The 20,710-nt window shown below is 34.0% G+C and overlaps 1 protein-coding gene across 1 annotated transcript in view; it reads right to left on the bottom strand.

Annotated features, from left to right (window-relative positions):
- LRRFIP2 (leucine rich repeat (in FLII) interacting protein 2) overlaps nt 1-20,710 on the bottom strand; it is a 60,934-nt gene that overhangs the window by 12,207 nt on the left and 28,017 nt on the right. The window contains exons 7-19 of the mRNA XM_010581818.1: nt 19,023-19,064; nt 18,008-18,073; nt 16,469-16,543; nt 15,667-15,714; nt 15,537-15,581; nt 14,126-14,173; nt 13,979-14,032; nt 11,146-11,253; nt 8,705-8,749; nt 7,923-8,036; nt 7,399-7,470; nt 2,687-2,857; nt 1,951-2,043 (exon numbers count right to left, since the gene is read on the bottom strand). Of these exons, the coding sequence (XP_010580120.1) occupies nt 1,951-2,043; nt 2,687-2,857; nt 7,399-7,470; nt 7,923-8,036; nt 8,705-8,749; nt 11,146-11,253; nt 13,979-14,032; nt 14,126-14,173; nt 15,537-15,581; nt 15,667-15,714; nt 16,469-16,543; nt 18,008-18,073; nt 19,023-19,064 (981 nt within the window). The remainder of the gene's footprint in view (nt 1-1,950; nt 2,044-2,686; nt 2,858-7,398; nt 7,471-7,922; nt 8,037-8,704; nt 8,750-11,145; nt 11,254-13,978; nt 14,033-14,125; nt 14,174-15,536; nt 15,582-15,666; nt 15,715-16,468; nt 16,544-18,007; nt 18,074-19,022; nt 19,065-20,710) is intronic.

The following is a 20,710-nucleotide window of genomic DNA, read 5'->3' as shown; positions in this document are numbered from 1 at the left end:
GGGGCATTTTTTTTCCCCCCCCCCCCCCCCCGTAATGAGCGAACTTGATTTTACATCTGGGAATGGAAGACAATGCCCTTCTGCAAAAAGCCAAATGGCTTCAGCTAGATTTTCTGTTAGTGTTAATAGATGGAGAAGTTACTCAAATAAATGGTAAATGTAGGTCAAATCTTTGAAGGGACTGCATAGATTTGGTGAATATTCAACACATGCTACATTCCACCAAAATGAACACTCCAGACAAATCTATTGTATATTCTTGATTCACATACTTAAAAAAACACCCCAAAACCAAAATTCAAACAAGAGCCAAAGAAGAAAGCATAAAGTTTTTTTTAATTCATAGCGAAGTCAAAGAGAATCCAGAGCAAGTGACAGAGCTACAACCAGCATTTGCTAAGTTTTTTGCTTGTCAGCATTAATCTGCCACAAAATGCTGCCACTTAGGCTAATCTTATTCCTTTTCTTCTGCTAGTAAGTCAAATAACTCCAGTTCGTGAAGCATATATGTCCTGGTTTCAGCTGGGACAGAGTTAGTTTTCTTTCTAGTAGCTGGCATAGTGCTGTGTTTTGGGTTCAGTATGTGAAGAATGTTGATAACACACTGATGTTTTCAGTTGTTGCTAAGTAGTGTTTAGACTAAGTCAAGGATTTTTCAGCTTCTCATCCCCAGCCAGCGAGAAGGCTGGAGGGGCACAAGAAGTTGGCACAGGACACAGCCAGGGCAGCTGACCCAAACTGGCCAACGGTGTATTCCATACCATGTGGCATCCCATTTAGTATAGGAACTGGGGAGTGGGGGCAGGGAATTGCCGCTCAGGGACTGGCTGGGTGTCGGTCGGCGGGTTCTGAGCAATTGCACTGCGCATCATTTGTACATTCCAATCCTTTTATTACTACTGTTGTCATTTTATTAGTGTTATCATTATCATTATTAGTTTCTTCTTTTCTGTTCTATTAAACCGTTCTTATCTCAACCCATTAGTTTTACTTCTTTTCCTGTTTTTCTCCCCCACCCCACTGGGTGGGGGGGGGAGTGAGTGAGCGGCTGCGTGGTTAAACCACGACAAAATATCATTTTCTCAGTAACCATAACAGATCTGGGACTTTTCAGAAGTCTTTTGGAGTTGCTGTACTACTATCTGGACAGCACAAGAACTTAGCGGGGAAAGAAATTGATTAATGAAATGCAGTATTATATAGCTTTTAGAAATCAGGTACTGTACGGAAACCAAAAGGTGGTGGGAAAATGATATATTAATTGAACTACAACTTCCAGTGCTAGAGGTAAAATCAGTGGGAAACGGACACCCGCATACTGTTGACAATATACATCTTTGTGGACCATTTTAAAATGAAGACTGATAATAGCTCTAGGATTTTAGGACACACTGATTTGTTTCCAGAAGAAAAGGGGGAAAGGGGAAAAGAACGCACCACACACCGAGCAACTTGGTTATGACCCAACACATGCTGACCAGTGTTGCTATATTTATGCTTGACTGGTAAACGAACAAACATTCACTACTGCAAACTTCAGTGGTTGATGTTTACAAAACTCTGAAATAACTGAAATGGAAACCTTTGGGAAAGGCAAAGAATAACATTTGGTATTATCCCTGCATCAGAATTTCTGGCTATGCAAAAAGATTTTGGCCCTCACAAAGAAGAAAAGATACAAGAACATTCACGATTGAACCATGATTCTCACAGGAATTAAGGATTTTTACAATATGTAACACATGTGAAAACCTTGCAGAGACATTTTCAACTTTATAAGTTTAGAAAGATTGATAGCTTAAATTCTTCCCACTGAAAAAAGATAAATTCTTCCTTAAAAATGCAAGAAAATATTTAAGCTCATTTTGTCTATGATGGCTGTTCCCATTCAAATCTTACACCATATTTATTTGCACAAGTTCGATCATGCACTATCTCATATGAACATACCTCTATCAATTCATCTCTCTGTCGAAGACCCTCTTTAAGTTCATCCAGCTTATGCTGCAGAACACTGCACGTATGTTTCTGTCTCTCCAATTCCTATATTAAATAAATTAGTGATTTATTTTTATTTGTTTTGGGTTTGACACTCATTTTCAATAGAAAGTTTAAAAAAGTTAGTAATATTACTTAACATAACATTATTTAATAAATTACTGCAAAAATTTGAGAAATTGTACCTACCAAGTGGCTAAAAATCACAGAATCAGTGTTTTAGGTAGGTTCTCCAGATACTTACTATACAGAAGATTTTATTTAATAAAATGTAGAGAGAATAGATGCCATAAAGTCTTAGGCACAGTATTAATGAGAAAAGCTCAGATACTGAATTTATCTAAATATTGCTGGAAAAAGCTGCCACATAGGTCTTCCCTTTCCAAGAAAGTGGGACTGAACATGTCCTATTCGATTTAAATGCATATTTCATCTTTAGTGTATCGCATTAATTAAATTACTTTTTCCTGGGGGTCGGGGGGATAGGGTGGTAGTGGCATTTTGTTCTTTTTAAAAACCAACACAATACTCAAAACATCTTTGGCCACTGAGATAGATGGACTTTTCTACTAATCCAAAAGTTTTCAACTGTTCTTACTAAGTAGTCCAGGCTTCTATGGTGTATCTTGTACAAGACTTCTATTATCTTCATAATTAGGAAAAAAAAAAAAGTCTTAAAAATCAGTACCTTTGACTTCTCTTCATTCTCCCTGTAGAACTCTGCTATCTGTTCTTCTTTCTCCTCAATGACGTCCTTTAGAGTATCCACTTGGTAAACTAAGTTGTTTTTCTCATTGTCTAGTTGAGCATTGGACACCATAGCTTTCTTGTACTTCTCTTCAACTTCAGCTAGTGAATCCTATAGTTAATAGAAAGGCCTACATTAGTCTAACTTTCTGATGCATTGTTATACTGTTACAATACCACCATGACACTGGAGAGTGCTATCTGTTATACAGAAAAAATTATGCAACCATTTTTGTTTCTGAATTATATTTGTGTCTTCCCTTATAGAGATACCAAGTCACAGTTCAATTTCCATTATACAGGTTAGATCATACACAGCACTGAAAGTTATCATTACAAAACTATGAAAATTACAAGATAGTATTACACTTGCATTTTCTGGTCTGCCACCTTCACAAGTTAACTCACAGGGATACAGTAGTAATATCACAGGTTTATTGTATTTTCAGAGCATGCACAAGAAGACACTTCAGAATGAGGCAACAAATCTGACAGAGACAACTCAGACAATTAAATGACTAAAAAAGATCACAGAAATATCTCTAAGAGTAACTTTAACTTAATGCTCATTATTTAATTAGTGCTCTATTACCTCAGATTCAAAAGGTAGTCACATTTTTTCAGTAATAATGATTCTCTCTTTAAGCGGACATTTTGTCTTTCTATTTCTTACTATGATTAAAAAAAAAAAAATCGCATGTAAAGATTCACACGCTTGATTCTCTACCTGAAAGTGCACGTATGCCTTGCTATTTTTTTTCTCAGTAACAAATGTCAACTATTCAAATACTAGAACAACTATCACTCCAGGCACTTTTAAACATGCAATGATTTCAATATACATTCTTTTAAAAATACAAAAATTGAGTTTCATAGAGTCCTAATTTTAGAACTGAAAAAGAATTATTAAGCCATTCCCTTTCCAAAGTAGATCTGTGCCCTACTACAAATCCCCTGGTATTTCATGTAATCTGTTCTTTGAAGGCATAAGTAGCAAAATGTCAATTTTTAATTATTTGTACTATGACAGTAGAAGTACTAGCACAGGAAGGGCACCAGGCTTGGGTTTTCCCGAAAACAGAACAGTAGGACTAAGGACTAAGATATTAGGGGAGCAGGTGGTAACAATCTAAGTTTCTTAAGAAAACGCTGAAGAGTGCTATCAGTTATACAATAAAATTACGCAACCTTTTTTGTTTCTGAATTATGTTCATGCATTCTCTTTAGAGATACCAAGTCACAGTTCAATATTCCATTATAAGAAACGCCAAAAAAGTCCAACCCCCAAATGCTATTCCATGTTACAAATCTCCATTTTGAAAAAGCTGTCCTTAAAATACATATTTTACCTTTTATAATTTTATCATAATCACATGTATTTATACCTCTCTGTTCCATTCACTGAATTCTGGAATTTTGTGCTGGAGAAACACAGTGTTTTAGAAACCCCAGAAAAAATAACTTAAGACATACCCTGATAGACTACAGATCAGAAGAGACAAGACAGTATAAGTAGTGAAAAATATAAGAAAGGTAACATTATCATCTGGAAATACTAAATAGCAAACAGAAAAGAAGATTCAGGATAAGAGAGCAGAAAATAATGAAAAAATAAAGAATACATGTAAGTGCATTCAAGTAATTCTTAAGATTAAAACCACAGAAAACATTTTTTGTGATGGGATAACCATCACAAATCTTGTAAAGATTGTTAAAACAAAACATCAGAGAAAGCAAGCCTTCCAAAGACTTTCAAGGAATAATCCAATTTAGAGAAAAAAAGGAAAATACTAGGATTAAAATGAAAGCCATAGTCCTTTTATGGGGAGATACAGAATTTAACAAAAAGTACAACTAGGAAAAAATTCCAGTTTGATTGTTTCTGTGAATGTGGTGAGTAGAGTCACATAGTAATTTAGGTTGGCAAAGATCTATGGATGCCATCTGGTCCAATCTCCTAATTAAACAGGGCCAACCAAGATCAGGCTGCTCACAGCTCATCTGCAGTTCATTTTAAGTATCTCCAGGGATGTAGACTGCAGAACCCGTCTGGACAACCTGTTCCAGTGTTTGACTGCCTTCCTTGTGAAAGTCTTTTTCTGGAGGTCTAATTGGAATTTCTGCCTTTGCAATGCAACTTTTGTCTGATGCATCTTGCCCTGTCACTGTGCACCTCTGAAAGGAGTCTGCCCTGTATTCTCTACAGCCTCTTATCAGGCAGCTGAAAACAGCGATGATAGTGCAGTCCACCCCCCCAAGACTTATCAAATTCAGTTCTCTCAGCGTCTTATTGTATGCCATGTGCTCCAGGACTCCAGCCTTAAAGAGGAGACTAGGTTAGGGCTTAAAAGATTGGATTACAATGTCATTAATCAGCAAGTTAGTGGGGGAAAAAATCTGCAGTTATGGAACAGGAATAAATTGATTTTGAAAGAGAAGACAGAGAATTGCTTCCGAGAAAGAAACAAAGCCATGCCTAAGAGTGTCTGACCAGTTAAAAAAACTGGAACATTGCTAAGACTTCTTTGGAACTGTTCCTTCTGTTTAAGTGTTACACATGTTCCCTATGGTTCAAGAATTCCATGTAGTTTCAGTAATCTTCTACTTTGGTGATAAGTAATATGGATTTGGAAGAATTTCGGAAACACTGAATGAGGCAGTGGGATGCCTAAGGATGAAGCAGTGGGAAACGACTGGAATAAAAATGGGTGATAAGGCTCTGCACATAACCTAAAGCTATGAAGAAATACCACCCACAATTCTATCAAGTAAAGCCAAAGGGCTATGCAAATTAGCCTACTTGGCTAGAACAAGGTGATTAAACCCAGCAGACATCAAGAGAATATTCTGTTAACTACATAAAAGAAAAATTTTGAGGAAAGAAAAAGGATTCCTTTCTAGCTGATGTAAGAGAATATAGAAAGAATCAACAAAACTGAATCAAACTGAGACATGAAAAGATTTGAAGACTTAACTAAATCAGAACTATCCACATTAGAGTTTATTCTGCTGACACCCAGCAGTTTTGTAGCCAGGTAAAAACCACACTCTTAGCAGCATGAGAGATGGACAGCCACAGAGATAGGAAGATAGTGTGATTACAAATCGCTGTTACTCAACCACTGAAAAAAACCCTTAAAAGAAGCATAAAAGCAGTCATCCTAGTTAACTTCTAATGTACACAAGACAAAACCACTAAAGCAGAAGTTGAGAAAAAGGCAATACCTTCCTAATTAGAAAGTAGGGTGCTCAAAAGAATCGGTACGGAAGGTAAATCAACTTAGGAACATATTGCTAACAATAGCATAAAATGCAATTCAATTTCATAAGCCAAGCATAGATCAAGATCTTACTGTCTATTGCACACCTGTGGTCTTTGGTAACTGTAACGGATTACAGTAAATAATAGTGCATTAGTAATGATTCAGAACAGTAGTCATGAGATGCTGGCAAACATGCAAAACAGAGTTAGATCTATTCTGAAAACATGAAGCAATCTCATGTTTTATTCAAACTTAGTACAATCACAGCTATGTCTAATAATCTTGTAATCTACTGCTCTTTGAAGTCCTTTTAATATTCATATGGCAATATGCTTAAAACCAGACATACTTCTTCTGAGCATAAGGCTATCTGATTGAAAGTTACTTAACCTCTAAAGAGGAAATAATTTTTGCTACACTGAACAGCTCAAATGACATATTTTCTCTTTACTATACCATCTAATATGTTGTTTAATCAAGGAAATCAAGGAGCATTCATTAAATTCAGTCTCTACATGTATATAAAAAATTAGGAAAGATCTCTTTACTTTTACATGGAACCAATTCGATAACAGGAAAGAGAACAGAACAAATACCCTGAAAAAGATTTGTAAGCCACATCATTCGTTGTATTCAGTTTCCCTTCAGCACAGAAGAGAGGAAAATAATCATACTTTAAATTAACTGCAAACTGTTAATTGTGTGAACACTTAAAAAGAAAAGCATACATACTAATTTAAACAAGTCAAAATACAGACAAATCTCATTAACGTAATGCTGAAAACACCAACCTATAATTTAGACAAAGATAGTGGGAATGTAAACCATAAGCATAAAAAAAAAAAATTCTTTCTTAATGGCAAAGTATTAAAACAAAATTAATCTTCTCCTACAAGCAATATGCCTGCTCAGATTCATTTCAGCACATCTTTCAAAATTATTACGTTAGTTTTGCTTTGTAAGATGTAGTACTTGCTGAAACTTGGAAGACTAATTCTTTTTGTCATAACTATATCCCATTTCTTTCTTTCCCATTCAATACATACTAATTATTTTGAATATCCATTTATTTTCCAACAAAACTCTAAAAAATATAAACTGAACCTCTCATTATCTTAACAGAAAACACCTGCTAAAAATATGAAAGTTTAATACTATTTTAACATAAGTCAAATAATGAACATATACTCTCATGTACATTTAAATCATATCTTAATTTACTCACATGACAAATTTAAGCTGATGCTCTCTATGCATTAAAAGTTAGATACATGCTTTAAAGAAATTAAAAAACTTGTTAGTAAAGCCTTATATAGTTAGTTGAACCAGCAATATCTCCATTACCCAAAAATACCCATACAGAACGCATGCTTGGGAGGAGCCCTGATACCTTTAGTTCTTTAAGTCCCTGCATGTATCTCCCTTCTACATCGTGTATCTGGTCCTTAAGATCATAGATATCCTGCAGGACATAGGAATGAACCATTGCATAAGTAGTATGGGGAAAGAATTTATAGTCGAAAAAGCATTAAAAGGTTTACATGCATTTCTGTCAAATGCCAAAGCCTGCAACAATTCACAGAAATTATAATTAATTCACAACAACTTGATGGAGATTAAGATTTTGTTTATATCCGTGAATCCAAGGCATCTCAAATAGGACAGAATTGTTTCAAATTTGACATAAATGAAGTCTTATTTTAACATAAGCTGAACTGTTAGCACTATAAATATTTATGAACACAACAAATACAATTTCCAAGATAAGTACAGAAATCTTCTGTGATTGAAAATTACATCCTTGTAACTTTTTCTTACTATTAAGAAACCAGAAGTTCTGTAGCAAAGAAAAATTCCTCCGAACCACAAATACAATTTTAAACTAGCTCCAAATTCTCTGAAAATGCAGTTTACCCGTAATTCACTGAGGGACGCATCAGGATCCACCAAACTGCTCGTGTCTCCACTTCCTCTCCTAGATGAGTTGCCACTCAGAGGAGTTGCACTTACTGAATTGCGAGATGATGGCTTAAAAAGGCAAAAACATTGTATCAGGAATCATACATTACTCTTTATAAATTTCTTCACAGTCATTGAACACTCTTCTCTCTTCTTTTTACCATTTCTTAATATTAGCTTATAGACAATATTTTCTATTGATTATTTTCTAGCACTTATGTTTCTTCTTGGGGAAATTTTGGGTTCTCTTTGATGACTTATCAGTTATTACAACATTACAGTTTCGAGTCATCTGTTCAGAAGACTCTCATAAGGAGGCTGTTAGTGCTGAAAAACTGGAGAAGTTTAAATTATTTCTAAAAATTATAATTTCTGTCACCCAAGATTCAGAAGAAAGTCTCCAGTGGAATCTAGCACATGAATTTTTATAACCCTAGCCTCTTATAATGCAACCTTTTCTGCTAAATATTTGTGACAGAAGATAAATTCTGTAAGAAACTAATACTTGCTAAACATAAACTAAAGAATAAAATTATTTCCTCAGGAAATAAAAGACAGAAAGCATTAATTCTGGAGATTAAAAATATGTCTAAAATATCTCTTTGCAACCTTTTAAAAATAACTAAAATAAAATCTACTAAAACCACACAGCATTATACTTTTTTAACTATTTTAATACTTATAAATTTGTGGATGAACACTGACTTTCAATAGTTTTTAAATTAAAAAAATCTTACCCTTGAAAATATTTCTGAATGTGATTTTTCACTCTTTTCTTCCAGCTGAAAGAAAAAAGGGAAAGTGATCACAATACACCTTTTGCAATGAGGGACTACTGAATCACCATCTTCTGTTCAAAGATATTGAGAAATATGTAAGAACGGAAAATGAAACAATAAAAATTAAAAAAACAATGAAATTCCAGAAGTTAGCATAGATCAAGACAGGAAAAAAATATTCAGCCTGAAAAAGTAGTTTTTACCTCAATTGCAAAATAAATGAATGCTTGTAAAGAAAAAGCCAGAAACTTCTTAACGTTTTTATAAAGTCATTACCAATATTAAAGTACTGAACAATAAAACATATTTCACTATTTTAAATTTCAACACAGTAGTGACTACAACACTTGGTGGCATAACAAACACAAACTTCATGCAAGTGCACTTCAATCAGTGACACCAGTGTGAATGTCCTAGTTATTAGAAAACACATTTGTTCCTTCAAACTCTTTGGTGAAACCTGCAATTATATCAGGACAAAACCAATTCAGGTAAAAGCCCATAACTAAAGTGTACTAGTTAATAGCAACCTAAAAAATAATTTCAATTTATATTTTATGTATTGAAGCCTAAGCAAAAGAACTACCACACCCCTCCTCCTTATTTAGGAAACTCTGATATTGCAAAATTATATTGTAGATTTCCATATTTTCTACATTTTTATGAATCAAAATAGGTGGAATTAAATTAAGACATTAACATGTTGCCATATTTTAAAAAACAAGTATGATATACTGCGTATGGTATCTCAAACATCTTGCTTCTCTGAGAACACCTGTTTTTCTCCCAGCCCAGAGAGAAGAGATTTGGAAGTCTTCTACAATCACAGTAGAAACAGATGTTACTTTGAGATCTTTCTTTTTCCTTCTATTGTGGTTTCTATAGAAGCAACATTGTATCTCCATGGCAAATTCACCACCTCCAATGATGTATTGAAATTGTAAATTGCAAGTATTTGTCACCACTGTGAAAATAAAATGATGTGAAGAATCCAATTGATCTGAAGTATCCATTTGGAATAACTTAAAACGTAAATTTGGAATCTAGTAATACATAGTAATGATGATGGTAATAAAAGCAACTGAGAAGGTAGCATAATTGCCAGTCTCAGCCTCCACATTTTCTTTTAGCAGAGCATTAATTTCAGAAAAGCAGGTTTATTAAAGAGGAAAAAAAAAGCTAAAATTTAAACTGGAGAAATGATTGGTCTTTCATGGTTTGAGAGTGTACAGACAATAAAATACCATGCATTATTACAATACAAGTTATATAGCACTGTAAGAGTATTAAATCATGTAAATGCAGAATCACAGAAAGTGGTTGTAGGGGTACTCTAGCAGTCACCTAGTCCAGCCTCCCATCCAAAGCAGAACTGCTGCCAACAGTCCAGGTCAGCTGTGGTTTTGTCTAGCTAAGTCTCACCATCTCCTGAGGATGGAGGTTCTCCAGCCTTGCTGTAACCTGTCAGATTGCAACGCCAACCTCCTTGCAGAGCTTCTTGCAGTGTCTCCTCTGGACCTCCTAAGGTGCAGCGTGAGACTGCTGCCCCTTGTTGCACTGCTTGGCGTGGGTATGAAGAGTTTGGCTGTTGCCTAATCAAGCAGTTGCAGGCTGCTGGTTACCATGTAGCCTCGCCTTTGCCCAACTAAGTCCAGTTCTCTCAACCTCTCCTCCTACCACATGCGCTAACGCTATTACTTCAAAGACATGCTCAAGAACAGAAATTTCCCTATTTTTTCTCCACTATTAAACATGAAAGTTTTGACTGCAAGTAACAAGAATTTCTAGAACTTACAGCAGCAATAAAGAGAAGGCAGCTAGGTTTGGTGTAAAGGGATGCACAGGAAAACCATCATGATAATTTTCCTGTAACACACTCTATTAACTTGGGATTCTGCTCAAGAATGTAGCCAACAATGAGTGCTCCATTAATGGATCCTGACCAATTCTCATCTAGGATGAATGAACACTAAAAATGCACTAGCAAGGGCACAGTTGTAAGTATTTATTTTTGTCACTAAACCAAGTAGTAGTATTCCAAAAATACACCAAAACCCCAGACATTGTCAATTTCCATAAGAAAAAACAAGCTCAACATTTTATATTTAAGAGATGCTTAAGCTTATCACACACAAAAAATGTGAAGTGTTAACACTTGTCACATGCTTCTAGCAACAGGCAAAATCCCCTTTAAAGTAAATAAATCAGCATGCTTTTTAAAAATTCAGACTCCAGACATTTTTATACAAAAAACAGCCCCAACCTCTCAACAAACCTATTTCCCATTAAATAACTCTGAATGCTTTTACAGTATTTACTCTTTCAGAGTATGAAAAGAAAATCCATGGTTAGTCAGTTTGCTGTATTCACCACAGTATAGTAACAAGCATTACACTCACACTATTCAAACCTTGGACATCATCTGCATCGGAAACAATGCTTCCCCTGCGGTTGGAACGACTAAAATAGTCAGCAGCAGTTTCACTTTGATCAGAAAAATCAGAGGACTTCAAAAGATAAGAAGGGTGAAAGAGAACTGAAGATGATACCACAGAATGAACAAAAGCTTATTTAAAAAAAAAAACAAACCCACAAACAGGAAATCCAAACTTAAATCTCCATTATTGCAATTTATTCTTGCTTTTCTAACAGTTTAACAGCTGTAAAAACTTACTTGTCTTCTACATTTTTGCTATTTTAAGTGTGTCTACATGAATAAAACGTGTGCCACACTGATGTGAATACTTTAGTCAGCATATGCATTGTTTTTTAAACACTCTCTTAGCATGTTTATTATTCTTATAGTTTACTGTATCCAAAATTAAAAGCAATGGACATTTACTATTGATTCATTTTTCTCATTTGGAGTAATATAAAAAATACAATCAGAGATACGAAAGGGTTTAGTATTAATATAGTGCCAAACACAAGCTATAAAAATTATCTTGTTTTAAAAAAAGGTTTTTTAGAGCATAAAAACAATTATATATCCAGAAGTTGATGAATAAAAGTTGTTATTTTTCTCCACGAATGTTGTCTTTTCTTCATATCAACACAATCCCAACACTACTAATTATGAATATGATCTGGGCTGCTTCTCATTCACAATTTTAAGAGGCCTTGCAATAGAAGACAAGCTTGCTCCCTAAAGCTGTATGTCAGACAGGCACCTAAAAAATGCTAATGCTACACATCACTAGTAAAAAAAGCAAACTATATCTAACCATGTTACAATGATTACAACTGCCATGGGAATTCAAGTGAAATATTTAACCGAGAAAACATTATGCATGTTAAGCCTAGCATTTAATGAGAAGACTAAGTTTATCACAAGTGTTGTGTTGATAACATTCTACCTCAAAAGGCAGAAAAATACTGTGAACTTTATATTTAGTTTTAAAAGTGCTTATATGAGAGAAAAATCTTTAATTGAACAGTTTGAAAATATATTGTCTACCCAATTTTCACAATTTAAAAAAATAATTCTTAATTTCTTTGTACTTGATGTACATGAGTGATGTGGCCTCATCTTACTCCAATTAAAAGATAGTGAGATGTCTTTTATGCAAATGTGACCAGCTATGTATAAAACAGTTTGCTGATGAACACCTGTCTCAGATTATGCATGTTTAGGAGTTTGTATTTTTTGTCACTGCTAGGTGATGTTCTATTTCTCTGACAAAGAATTTTCCAGCTATATCTACATTTTAAATATAATCTTTGTTTTTTTTAAATAACAAATTTTCAGTCAGAAATTTGGCTAAACTTTATCTCAGTTGCATTTGACAAATTATAAAGATGCTGAACATAATTCTGCTTATATGTATTATGCTTACAGCAAAAGAACAAACAAGTCAAGGGCTACAAACAATCTATGACAACACTGTGCTTTTTCATTCAAAACCAACTTATCTTTGCTGTTGAAAAGTCCATACATCTGATAAACCTTACTGTTCCTCCTGCTGTACCTTCTGCACTTCTAATATCCTTCTCAACACGTTTATCAAAACTGATATCGTTTAAGACGGAGATGCACCATACAGTTTTTCACCAGAGTTTTCTACTGCATTTCTATCTTCTCTTACTTTCTCTTTTCATTTCCAGTGAGTACTGAGCTAACTTCCAATGCACTACCCAGAGTGAAACTAAAATATTAACCATAGAAACAGTAGAAAGTTATGAATAAGATTTTTACTTCATCTGCTTTTCAGAATTATTTCATTAAACAAATACTTTGAACGCTATTGACTATTCACTAGTGTGAATTAATAGTACCTTGGCATTATTGGTATCACATATATATCTCTATCAGATCTCAGTATGTATATCTTCCTATATACGTATAAAGTATATACTTTTAAGAAATGAATCTTAAGAGAAATTAAGGAGACAAGTAGTATTTACAGAGTTCAAGAGACTTTACAGATGGATGTTAATACCTCTTAGGTTTTAGAACTTCATAAAACAACAGCAAAATTCCCTTTTTTCTACACCCTCAAAATTCACTCTGACATCTGTTGTAGCTAAAACCACCCAGTTTCTGACAAATCTGGTTTTGTTTAGTCTCTATAACATCATTAAGAATATGCGAAAAATGAAAAGAGGACCGAACATTTCAATTTAACCCATAGCAGAACACTGATCTACTTTTTTTGTGCAGCATGACAAATGAGCAGCTGTACCAATGAAACGAAGACAGTTGTTCTGAGGCAGAAACAGAGCAGAACTATTTACAATCACTTTGCAGCATGAAAAGCCGTCTTTGGAATGACACTTTTAACACAATACAAATCCAGGAACAAATTTCTCTGTTTTGAATACCAGTCACCATAAAAATGGGCCAGCTGCTTCTTACTACACAATATAACAAAGTTTGCATTAATCCTCTTCCCAAAAAGAAAGACTTTTTCACATGTATTGTAGTAACAGTTTCATGTGCCTGCCCCAACTATGACATCAAGTGGTAACCCCAACAATGTACTGCACTCCAGTTTCCAATTGCTTCCAATTATATACATTACAAACATTTAAAAGATGTTTAGAAAAACAAATTTGTTATTGCTTCTACACCTTACTGTCTTACTGCTAAAACTTTACATCTTGCTAAGAATCATATCTCTGACAAATTACATTTTTTGATGCGGAATTGAAAAATTGAGTCAGTGTAAATACTCATAATCATTGTGCATTAGTATCAAAGCATTCAGCAAATCATGCAAAAGGCACGCTCACCACAGGACTACTTCGAACTGAGCTTGCTCTTGAAGAATAACTGTATTCAGATGGCTAAAGAAAAGTTATGAAGGAAATTTTCACAATTTTCATAATTTTTGTCTCCAGAAAACAAAGATAATGAAAGAAACAACCAAAAGCACTTACAGTGCGAGAACTATATGAGCTATATAATCCATCACCGCACAAAGATGCCTGAGAAAGAGGGAATGAAATACCATTTATAATCAGTCTCAGAAATAATTGTGCCACACTCTTACACACTTTAATGTTCTCTATCTTGTCCCACCTATGCATTTTCCAGTTAACATTATACTTTTTGAAAGGACAAACAATTTTTAAAAATGTCCAGCAGCATTTCCTCCTATTATTAGGGATGTCTATTTCCAATTATAAATCTACGAATTGCCTTGAAAAATAGCCAAATAGTTTTTTAAAAGATAAATTCTTATCTATTTTCAGAAGAAAATTAAATTAAATATTTAAATTGCAATTTGGTTTTCACTGTTCTGAAGCCTTCAAAAGTTTTAATCCACCCTGGGAACTGAAGCTATATTGTACACTTATCCGTTTTACTTTGTGCTCACCCATGCAGGTTTTCCTGAAGGAGAATGTTTCAAGGTGCAAAGCTGAAATCTATTTATGCAGTGTATAATAAAAGCAGCTCTGGGCAACACACTTGGGAAAAAAAAAAAAGAAATACTGTCTCATGCTGCTTTCCCCCTACCTATGAAGAGTTCTCTAGTAGAAATTAGTACTATATGTAATAGCAGTCATTATGGTCTTGTTCTCCCTGGATCTTCCAATGATTTCTCAAGAATAGGCACAAAGTAAAAAAAGTTATCTCTGTAATCCAAGTGCAGAACAAGACCTCACTAACGACATAAAAACATTACATAAAAATACTTGATGATTTTCTACATAGGCTTAGCATGTCTCTAAACGGTAGCATAGGTTGGATTTGAACTACTATAGCAGCAAAAGGCATAAAGTTTCAGGCATGCATGTCACTTTCTAAAGACGACAACTTTCTGTAGAGCTACCTTAGCCATTCTTATGGCACTTCTAGCTACTTTTTTTTGGTAAAGATGCAGATTAGGTTTTCATCCTATTAAATTTCTGTATTATTATTAAATTTAAATATGGCATCTTATTTGAAAGTATTTAAAATGTATTTGCCATAAATCTCTGTAATCTCCTGACAATGATTTTTCTCGTTCAAATGCTTAACTTCTTTAAATACTTTTTTTAGTATTATACATGCAGTTATTTAGTATGCTTAGATTAACTTGTTCTAACCCCAGTGTCTTTCAGCATCATTGTTGTATTCATAAACTTTATGCTTGTCTGTAAAAAGATCAGTAAAACAGCAACAACTAAAATACTTTAAAGAGGCAATTTAACAATGTTAAAAACATTAAACTGAATGCCTCCACAAAATGACACACACAAGCTGCAGATTATTTAAAAATATGAAAAAGATGCACATGTAATACTGTCAAGCCTCAAGGCCATACAATACAAATTTAAGGCAACCATGCAAATGGTGCTTACGAACCAAACTGATACTTCTTATCAAACCAGTGTTTACAGAAGGAGACACCTATGAAGAAAAGTGTAATTTTATATTTCTGAGGGCCATTCAAACATCTAAAGATAAGCAAGATGTTATTTTACATTGTACTAACCCTGTAACTCCTAGTTGTTGCCACTGGATCACTGTATAGAGAAGATGACTGTATTGTGAAGAATAGAAAAAAGTTAGAAACACTTTTTCTGCATACATTGATTTTTTTAATCTATTGCTCTATATTCCCCAAAAGTTCTCAAGATTGAAATACTGAATATTACATCTATAGTAGACAGGAACTTTAAGAAAAATGTGGATAAACACTCCAAGAAAACCCATTATCTTTGAAATCATAATCTAAAACATTACCTAAAGCTATCTGGTATTTTTATCAGAAGATTTGTAGAAGAGAATGATAAAAAATTAAGTAGTTTTCAAAAGACACATCAAGTTCCTCTAGCTACCTATTTAAACTTGACCATGACAGTAGCTGCTGTACTAGAAGATACTACCCCTCTCACAACAGACCATTGATTTATCATTTACATTACTGTAAAGAAAGTAGTATATTGGTGCTAAACTTTTAAGACTTTTTGTTGTTTTTTTAAAAATAGGACTTTGAAAAAGCAACTGTCACAGTTGCTAGTTGTTTTCTTTATATCATACAGCAATCATGAAACAAGTTATTTTAAATTTAAAACCCCACATATGCAGAACAGAGTAACTTGCATGTTATCCATACGTTTTATAAAAGGCAACCCCTAAAAGCAAGACATACAATTGTAACTACTATTAGCTGTAATAATTTGCAGTGTTATAGAAAGATAGATAAAAGTTTGCTTCATACAGCATGAGTAAGCAAAAACAAATATATGTAATTTACAGAAGTTAAAAAATTAATATAGGAAGAGGAGACAGACCCGAGTATGGTAGGAAGGAACTGGTTTATTATATCTAAGGCTGCTATAATTTCTTTGATCATAGTAAATTCCACTCTGTGAGGGGAAAAAAAGAAAGGAGAAAACAAAGGTTGCATCTGTAGATCTTGTAAATAAAAGTCTTATCTCAACATTGCCCAAACATTCCCAAGCTTAGAACCAGTACAGAACACTGTAAAAATCCTCCCTATGTTGACCCAAAATCAATATAACCTTCTGAAGTAAGTAAAGCATAAAAAACCCCCAAACTACTTATGTACTCTGTAAATCAGCATTATCTGTATTTTTAATGCCATGCCCAAAGTGGTAAACAGTTTGGGTTTTTCCCTCCCTAATAAATAAGAAAACCCTGAAAAGTTTATCTAAACCCTGGTAAGTGCAGCATGAAATACATGAAAAACATAGTCAACAAAACTTGCTAATAATTAGTACAATGATTTGCTTGATCTTTTTTTTTCCATTAGATACCACCCTGAATGAGAGCATTTGGGGAGACAGAAGGACACAAATTCCTAAGAATTTAATGCGGGATGGATGTTTATGTGATCAGCTTTAGCCTGTACCATACCACTGTTCTTTATACCCAACATGCATGTTAAAAGCCTAGCAATTATACTTTGGCTTATTTCTGTTGTTTTTTGACACTTCCTACGTAAATTGCATATATATGCATATATGAGGAAAAAAATTATATACACATATAAAGAAGGAAAAACAGAGAGATGAAGACATGGCAAAGAGTAGTGCTTTCAGCATGTAGTACTTTGTATCTCAACAGGCCACAGGAGGCAGAAAGATTCGTATCACTCATTTCAGAACTGAGGGAACAGGAAAATAGCACCTCAAAAGCGCACAGAGAAGTGCTGTAATACAAATGATTATTAGTAAATACAAAAAAGATTTCAGCCTTGTCTCAACACAGGCATCCACTGCTGCTCTGACTCCCCCAAACCCTGATGCAACTGTTCATTCATCAGTGCCAAGACCCTCTGAAAAATTACCTCCAAAATATTTAATTTCTTGGCACTATATTCACATATATTACACGCTGAACTTTCTAGATTAGTTTTTGGAAGACCACAATAATCCACATGCCTTTCTCAACAGTTCACTGGGTTAATGTCAAGGTTTATGGTAAATTCAATATGCTTTACATCTACATTTAACATTTCTCTAACTGATAAGGGACAAAGTGTAAATAATAGAACACGTATCTCCATCCTGACTGAATAAACTTTAATCCAGAGAAGTGCCACTTTTAAATATTTCCAAAAGCCTTCCCCAGGCCTCCAACAGAATGTAATTTCTATTAAGCTGGTTCTATTCATGGGATTCCACTGCCATGAGAAGGGTTTCAAACACTCAACTTCAGGTCAGAATTTGGTCAATACTAGAGGTTTCTTTTTTCCTGAAAACATTTACGCATATGTCAGCAAGCTAATAAATTTATCCATAACTGTATCAGTATGTAACGCTACACAGTTAGTATATTTATAATAAATATTATAGTAGAAAACTAACCAACAAATCTTTACGGGAATAAGCAGCTTTCTTCTTTGAACTATGAGATTCACTGTAAGCATGACTCTAAGAATGAAATTTAGAAAATTAATACCACTATATAACAGCCTCTTAAAATTTAAAGAAGATAAACATAAGGATTTAAGGTTTTTATTATCTACAACAGAACCACAGAAAATTCTAACTACATGATTAGAATAATAGGCCATACTTCTATCACTGTGTAAAAAAGACTGGCAAGTGAAACTATAACCAACCTTATCCCTGATTAACACAGACTTGGCTTAAGCCAGAGTTCACATTTCACAAAAAAATGTAAAACCAATAAATAAACTAAAAAAGCTTAATATTACAGGCTATTTTAATTACTATATTGTGTTTGCCTATCTGTAGCTAATTCATATAACACTGCTGTTTAAATAAATTCTGCTTTTTAAGTTGCTGACATATTCCTTTTAGTGGTACTTGGTGCTTGTCATTGCTTAAGGAGACACACACAAATCTCACTTGGCATAATACCAATGAGAACGTGATGCACTCTACTACCACTTCATAACAAATAAGAAGGATTTTTTTTGAAGTTATAACAAATCACCTGCTTTTTGTCATGACTGAAATAATTTTCCATTAGATTAAGTTAAAGTTTCTATACGGAAATGGAGAATACAAACACATGCATACACAGACTTTTTTTCAAGTATGTCCTCCAATTCTAATCTGTATGTCACTTCACTACGAAGTTCAGAAATAACAGATAAATACTAGAAAGTGCTTACAGTAAAGACAGCTGTCTGTAATATGTGACTTCATTAGATTTTCTCCCAGAAAAAGCTTACACATGCATTCTACGGCAAGTGTTAGAATCGTACTGCTATTCTAGGTCTGAAAGTGCGATAGTACAAATTTATATACTTTTTAAAATCAATAATTCAAAGTAGCTAGTTAGTGCCATTACACCCTAAAAACAAAACACAAAAGCAGTCTTCACTCAAAGACATGCAAAATGTTAACATACAGGGACCGAGTATCTTGTAGATCTATCCTTAGCACTGTCATACTGAAGTAAGAGAAAATGAAATTAAAATCATGAAGTTAAAAAACCAAGGGATATAAAAATTAGCTTTTTTCAAAGAATGACTAAAAAGACTTAAAAGGGAATTACAAGAAAACATATTCTACTAATTATGACAACTTATACATGAAGGAATGCCATTCATGCAATCTAAAGGGCATTCTGAGGCTGGAACACTTTTAAATAAAAACTATTTTTATTTCCCCCAACAGCATTCCAGTTCCTGAGATAATTTTGGACAGCAAGAGGTTACATGAAATATTTCATGTGGTTTTGGTAACAAAACTTTAAATAATTAAGCACAGTCTCGTACGGTAGATTGTATTAAACTGAGCCAGTATTTGTTAGGTTATGTTGTAAAAGGCTCATCTCCACACAGGCAAAGAAGCCCAAAGGACCATCAGTCAGCCCCCCTGTGCAGGTGTGAAATCCACCACGATGTGGGGGCTCTCTGGGGCACCTTACAGACTGAGGGAGGTTACTGCCTACAGGGCATGGAAGACATTATGGGATGGGGGGCAATAGCATCTTGGGATCAGGGGAGGAATCAAAGGTGGGGAAAGGGAGGGATAAAGGTGTCTTCAGAAGGAGCAAGTGTGTGAAAAAGGTGGAATAGTAGGACAAAAGGGCCACCTGTGTGTTAAAAAGATTTCTGGTCTACCAAATTTGGCAACTCTTAACAATACTTATGAAAACAGCTTTGTAATAATAGCTTAGCCGGTGTCCTCATGTTTCTTGTCACTCAACAACAGCAGAATTTGTAGAGTTTATATATTAATTTTTTTTTTAAACATACAAATCTTACATTTTCAAAGCAAGCTTGTTTTTTCCAGTTCATTTAAAATTCCACAGGTATAACTTAGCAATTCTGACTGTAGGTAATATGTAATCCAAAATGTTACTAGTATCATCCTAAGCTTTCTTAAAACACAAAACAGAAATTGAAGGTAGTTTGATAACATTACATGATATATTAATAGCATGTTAGAGTATTACCCAGTGTAATTGTCAACAAGAGTACTGAGAGGCTTACAAGAAAAGAAAAATTTCTTCCTGTCTATTGATGTCTGAAAATTCCTTCTAGACATCAAACACCACAAATTCCCTGGTTTTTGAATTTATATTTGTTTATAAATTAATATAGGCCAAGTTTACTTCATATTATTTCATATTGTTTTCATATTATCTCAATAGTTCCAATATATCCAATATTCATAGTATATTAAATAATAATTTAATATTATTAATGTAATTTACAGACTACGGTACCTTTTTGTATTGCTAAAAGTATTACCATACAGGACCCATAGGACACTGTATCAGTTTCAACCAACTTAACTTTTTTTTTTCTTTTTAAAAAGAGTTTTTATCTTTAATTATTACCTACAGATAAGCAACCTTGCTACCAGAGAATGGAGACAGATCACTCAGATAATCATTATCATCACAGCACTGAACTTACACCTTTACTTAACTATTAACAGCTTAACAGTCTATACTAACAAATATTTAAATTGCCTAAACTAGGAATACCACAAAATATACAGAAATACCCATTTCTGAAAAAGTAAAATTTCTGTTTGTATTCAATCCTTGACTGTAGGACTAACATCGCAACATAATTGAGAAAA

Source organism: Haliaeetus leucocephalus, unplaced genomic scaffold, assembly GCF_000737465.1.
Source record: "Haliaeetus leucocephalus isolate CR32 unplaced genomic scaffold, Haliaeetus_leucocephalus-4.0 Scaffold808, whole genome shotgun sequence".
Lineage (NCBI taxonomy): Eukaryota > Metazoa > Chordata > Aves > Accipitriformes > Accipitridae > Haliaeetus > Haliaeetus leucocephalus.
The sequence above is the reverse complement of the archived record's forward strand: the minus strand, read 5'-3'. Positions and strand labels throughout refer to the sequence as shown.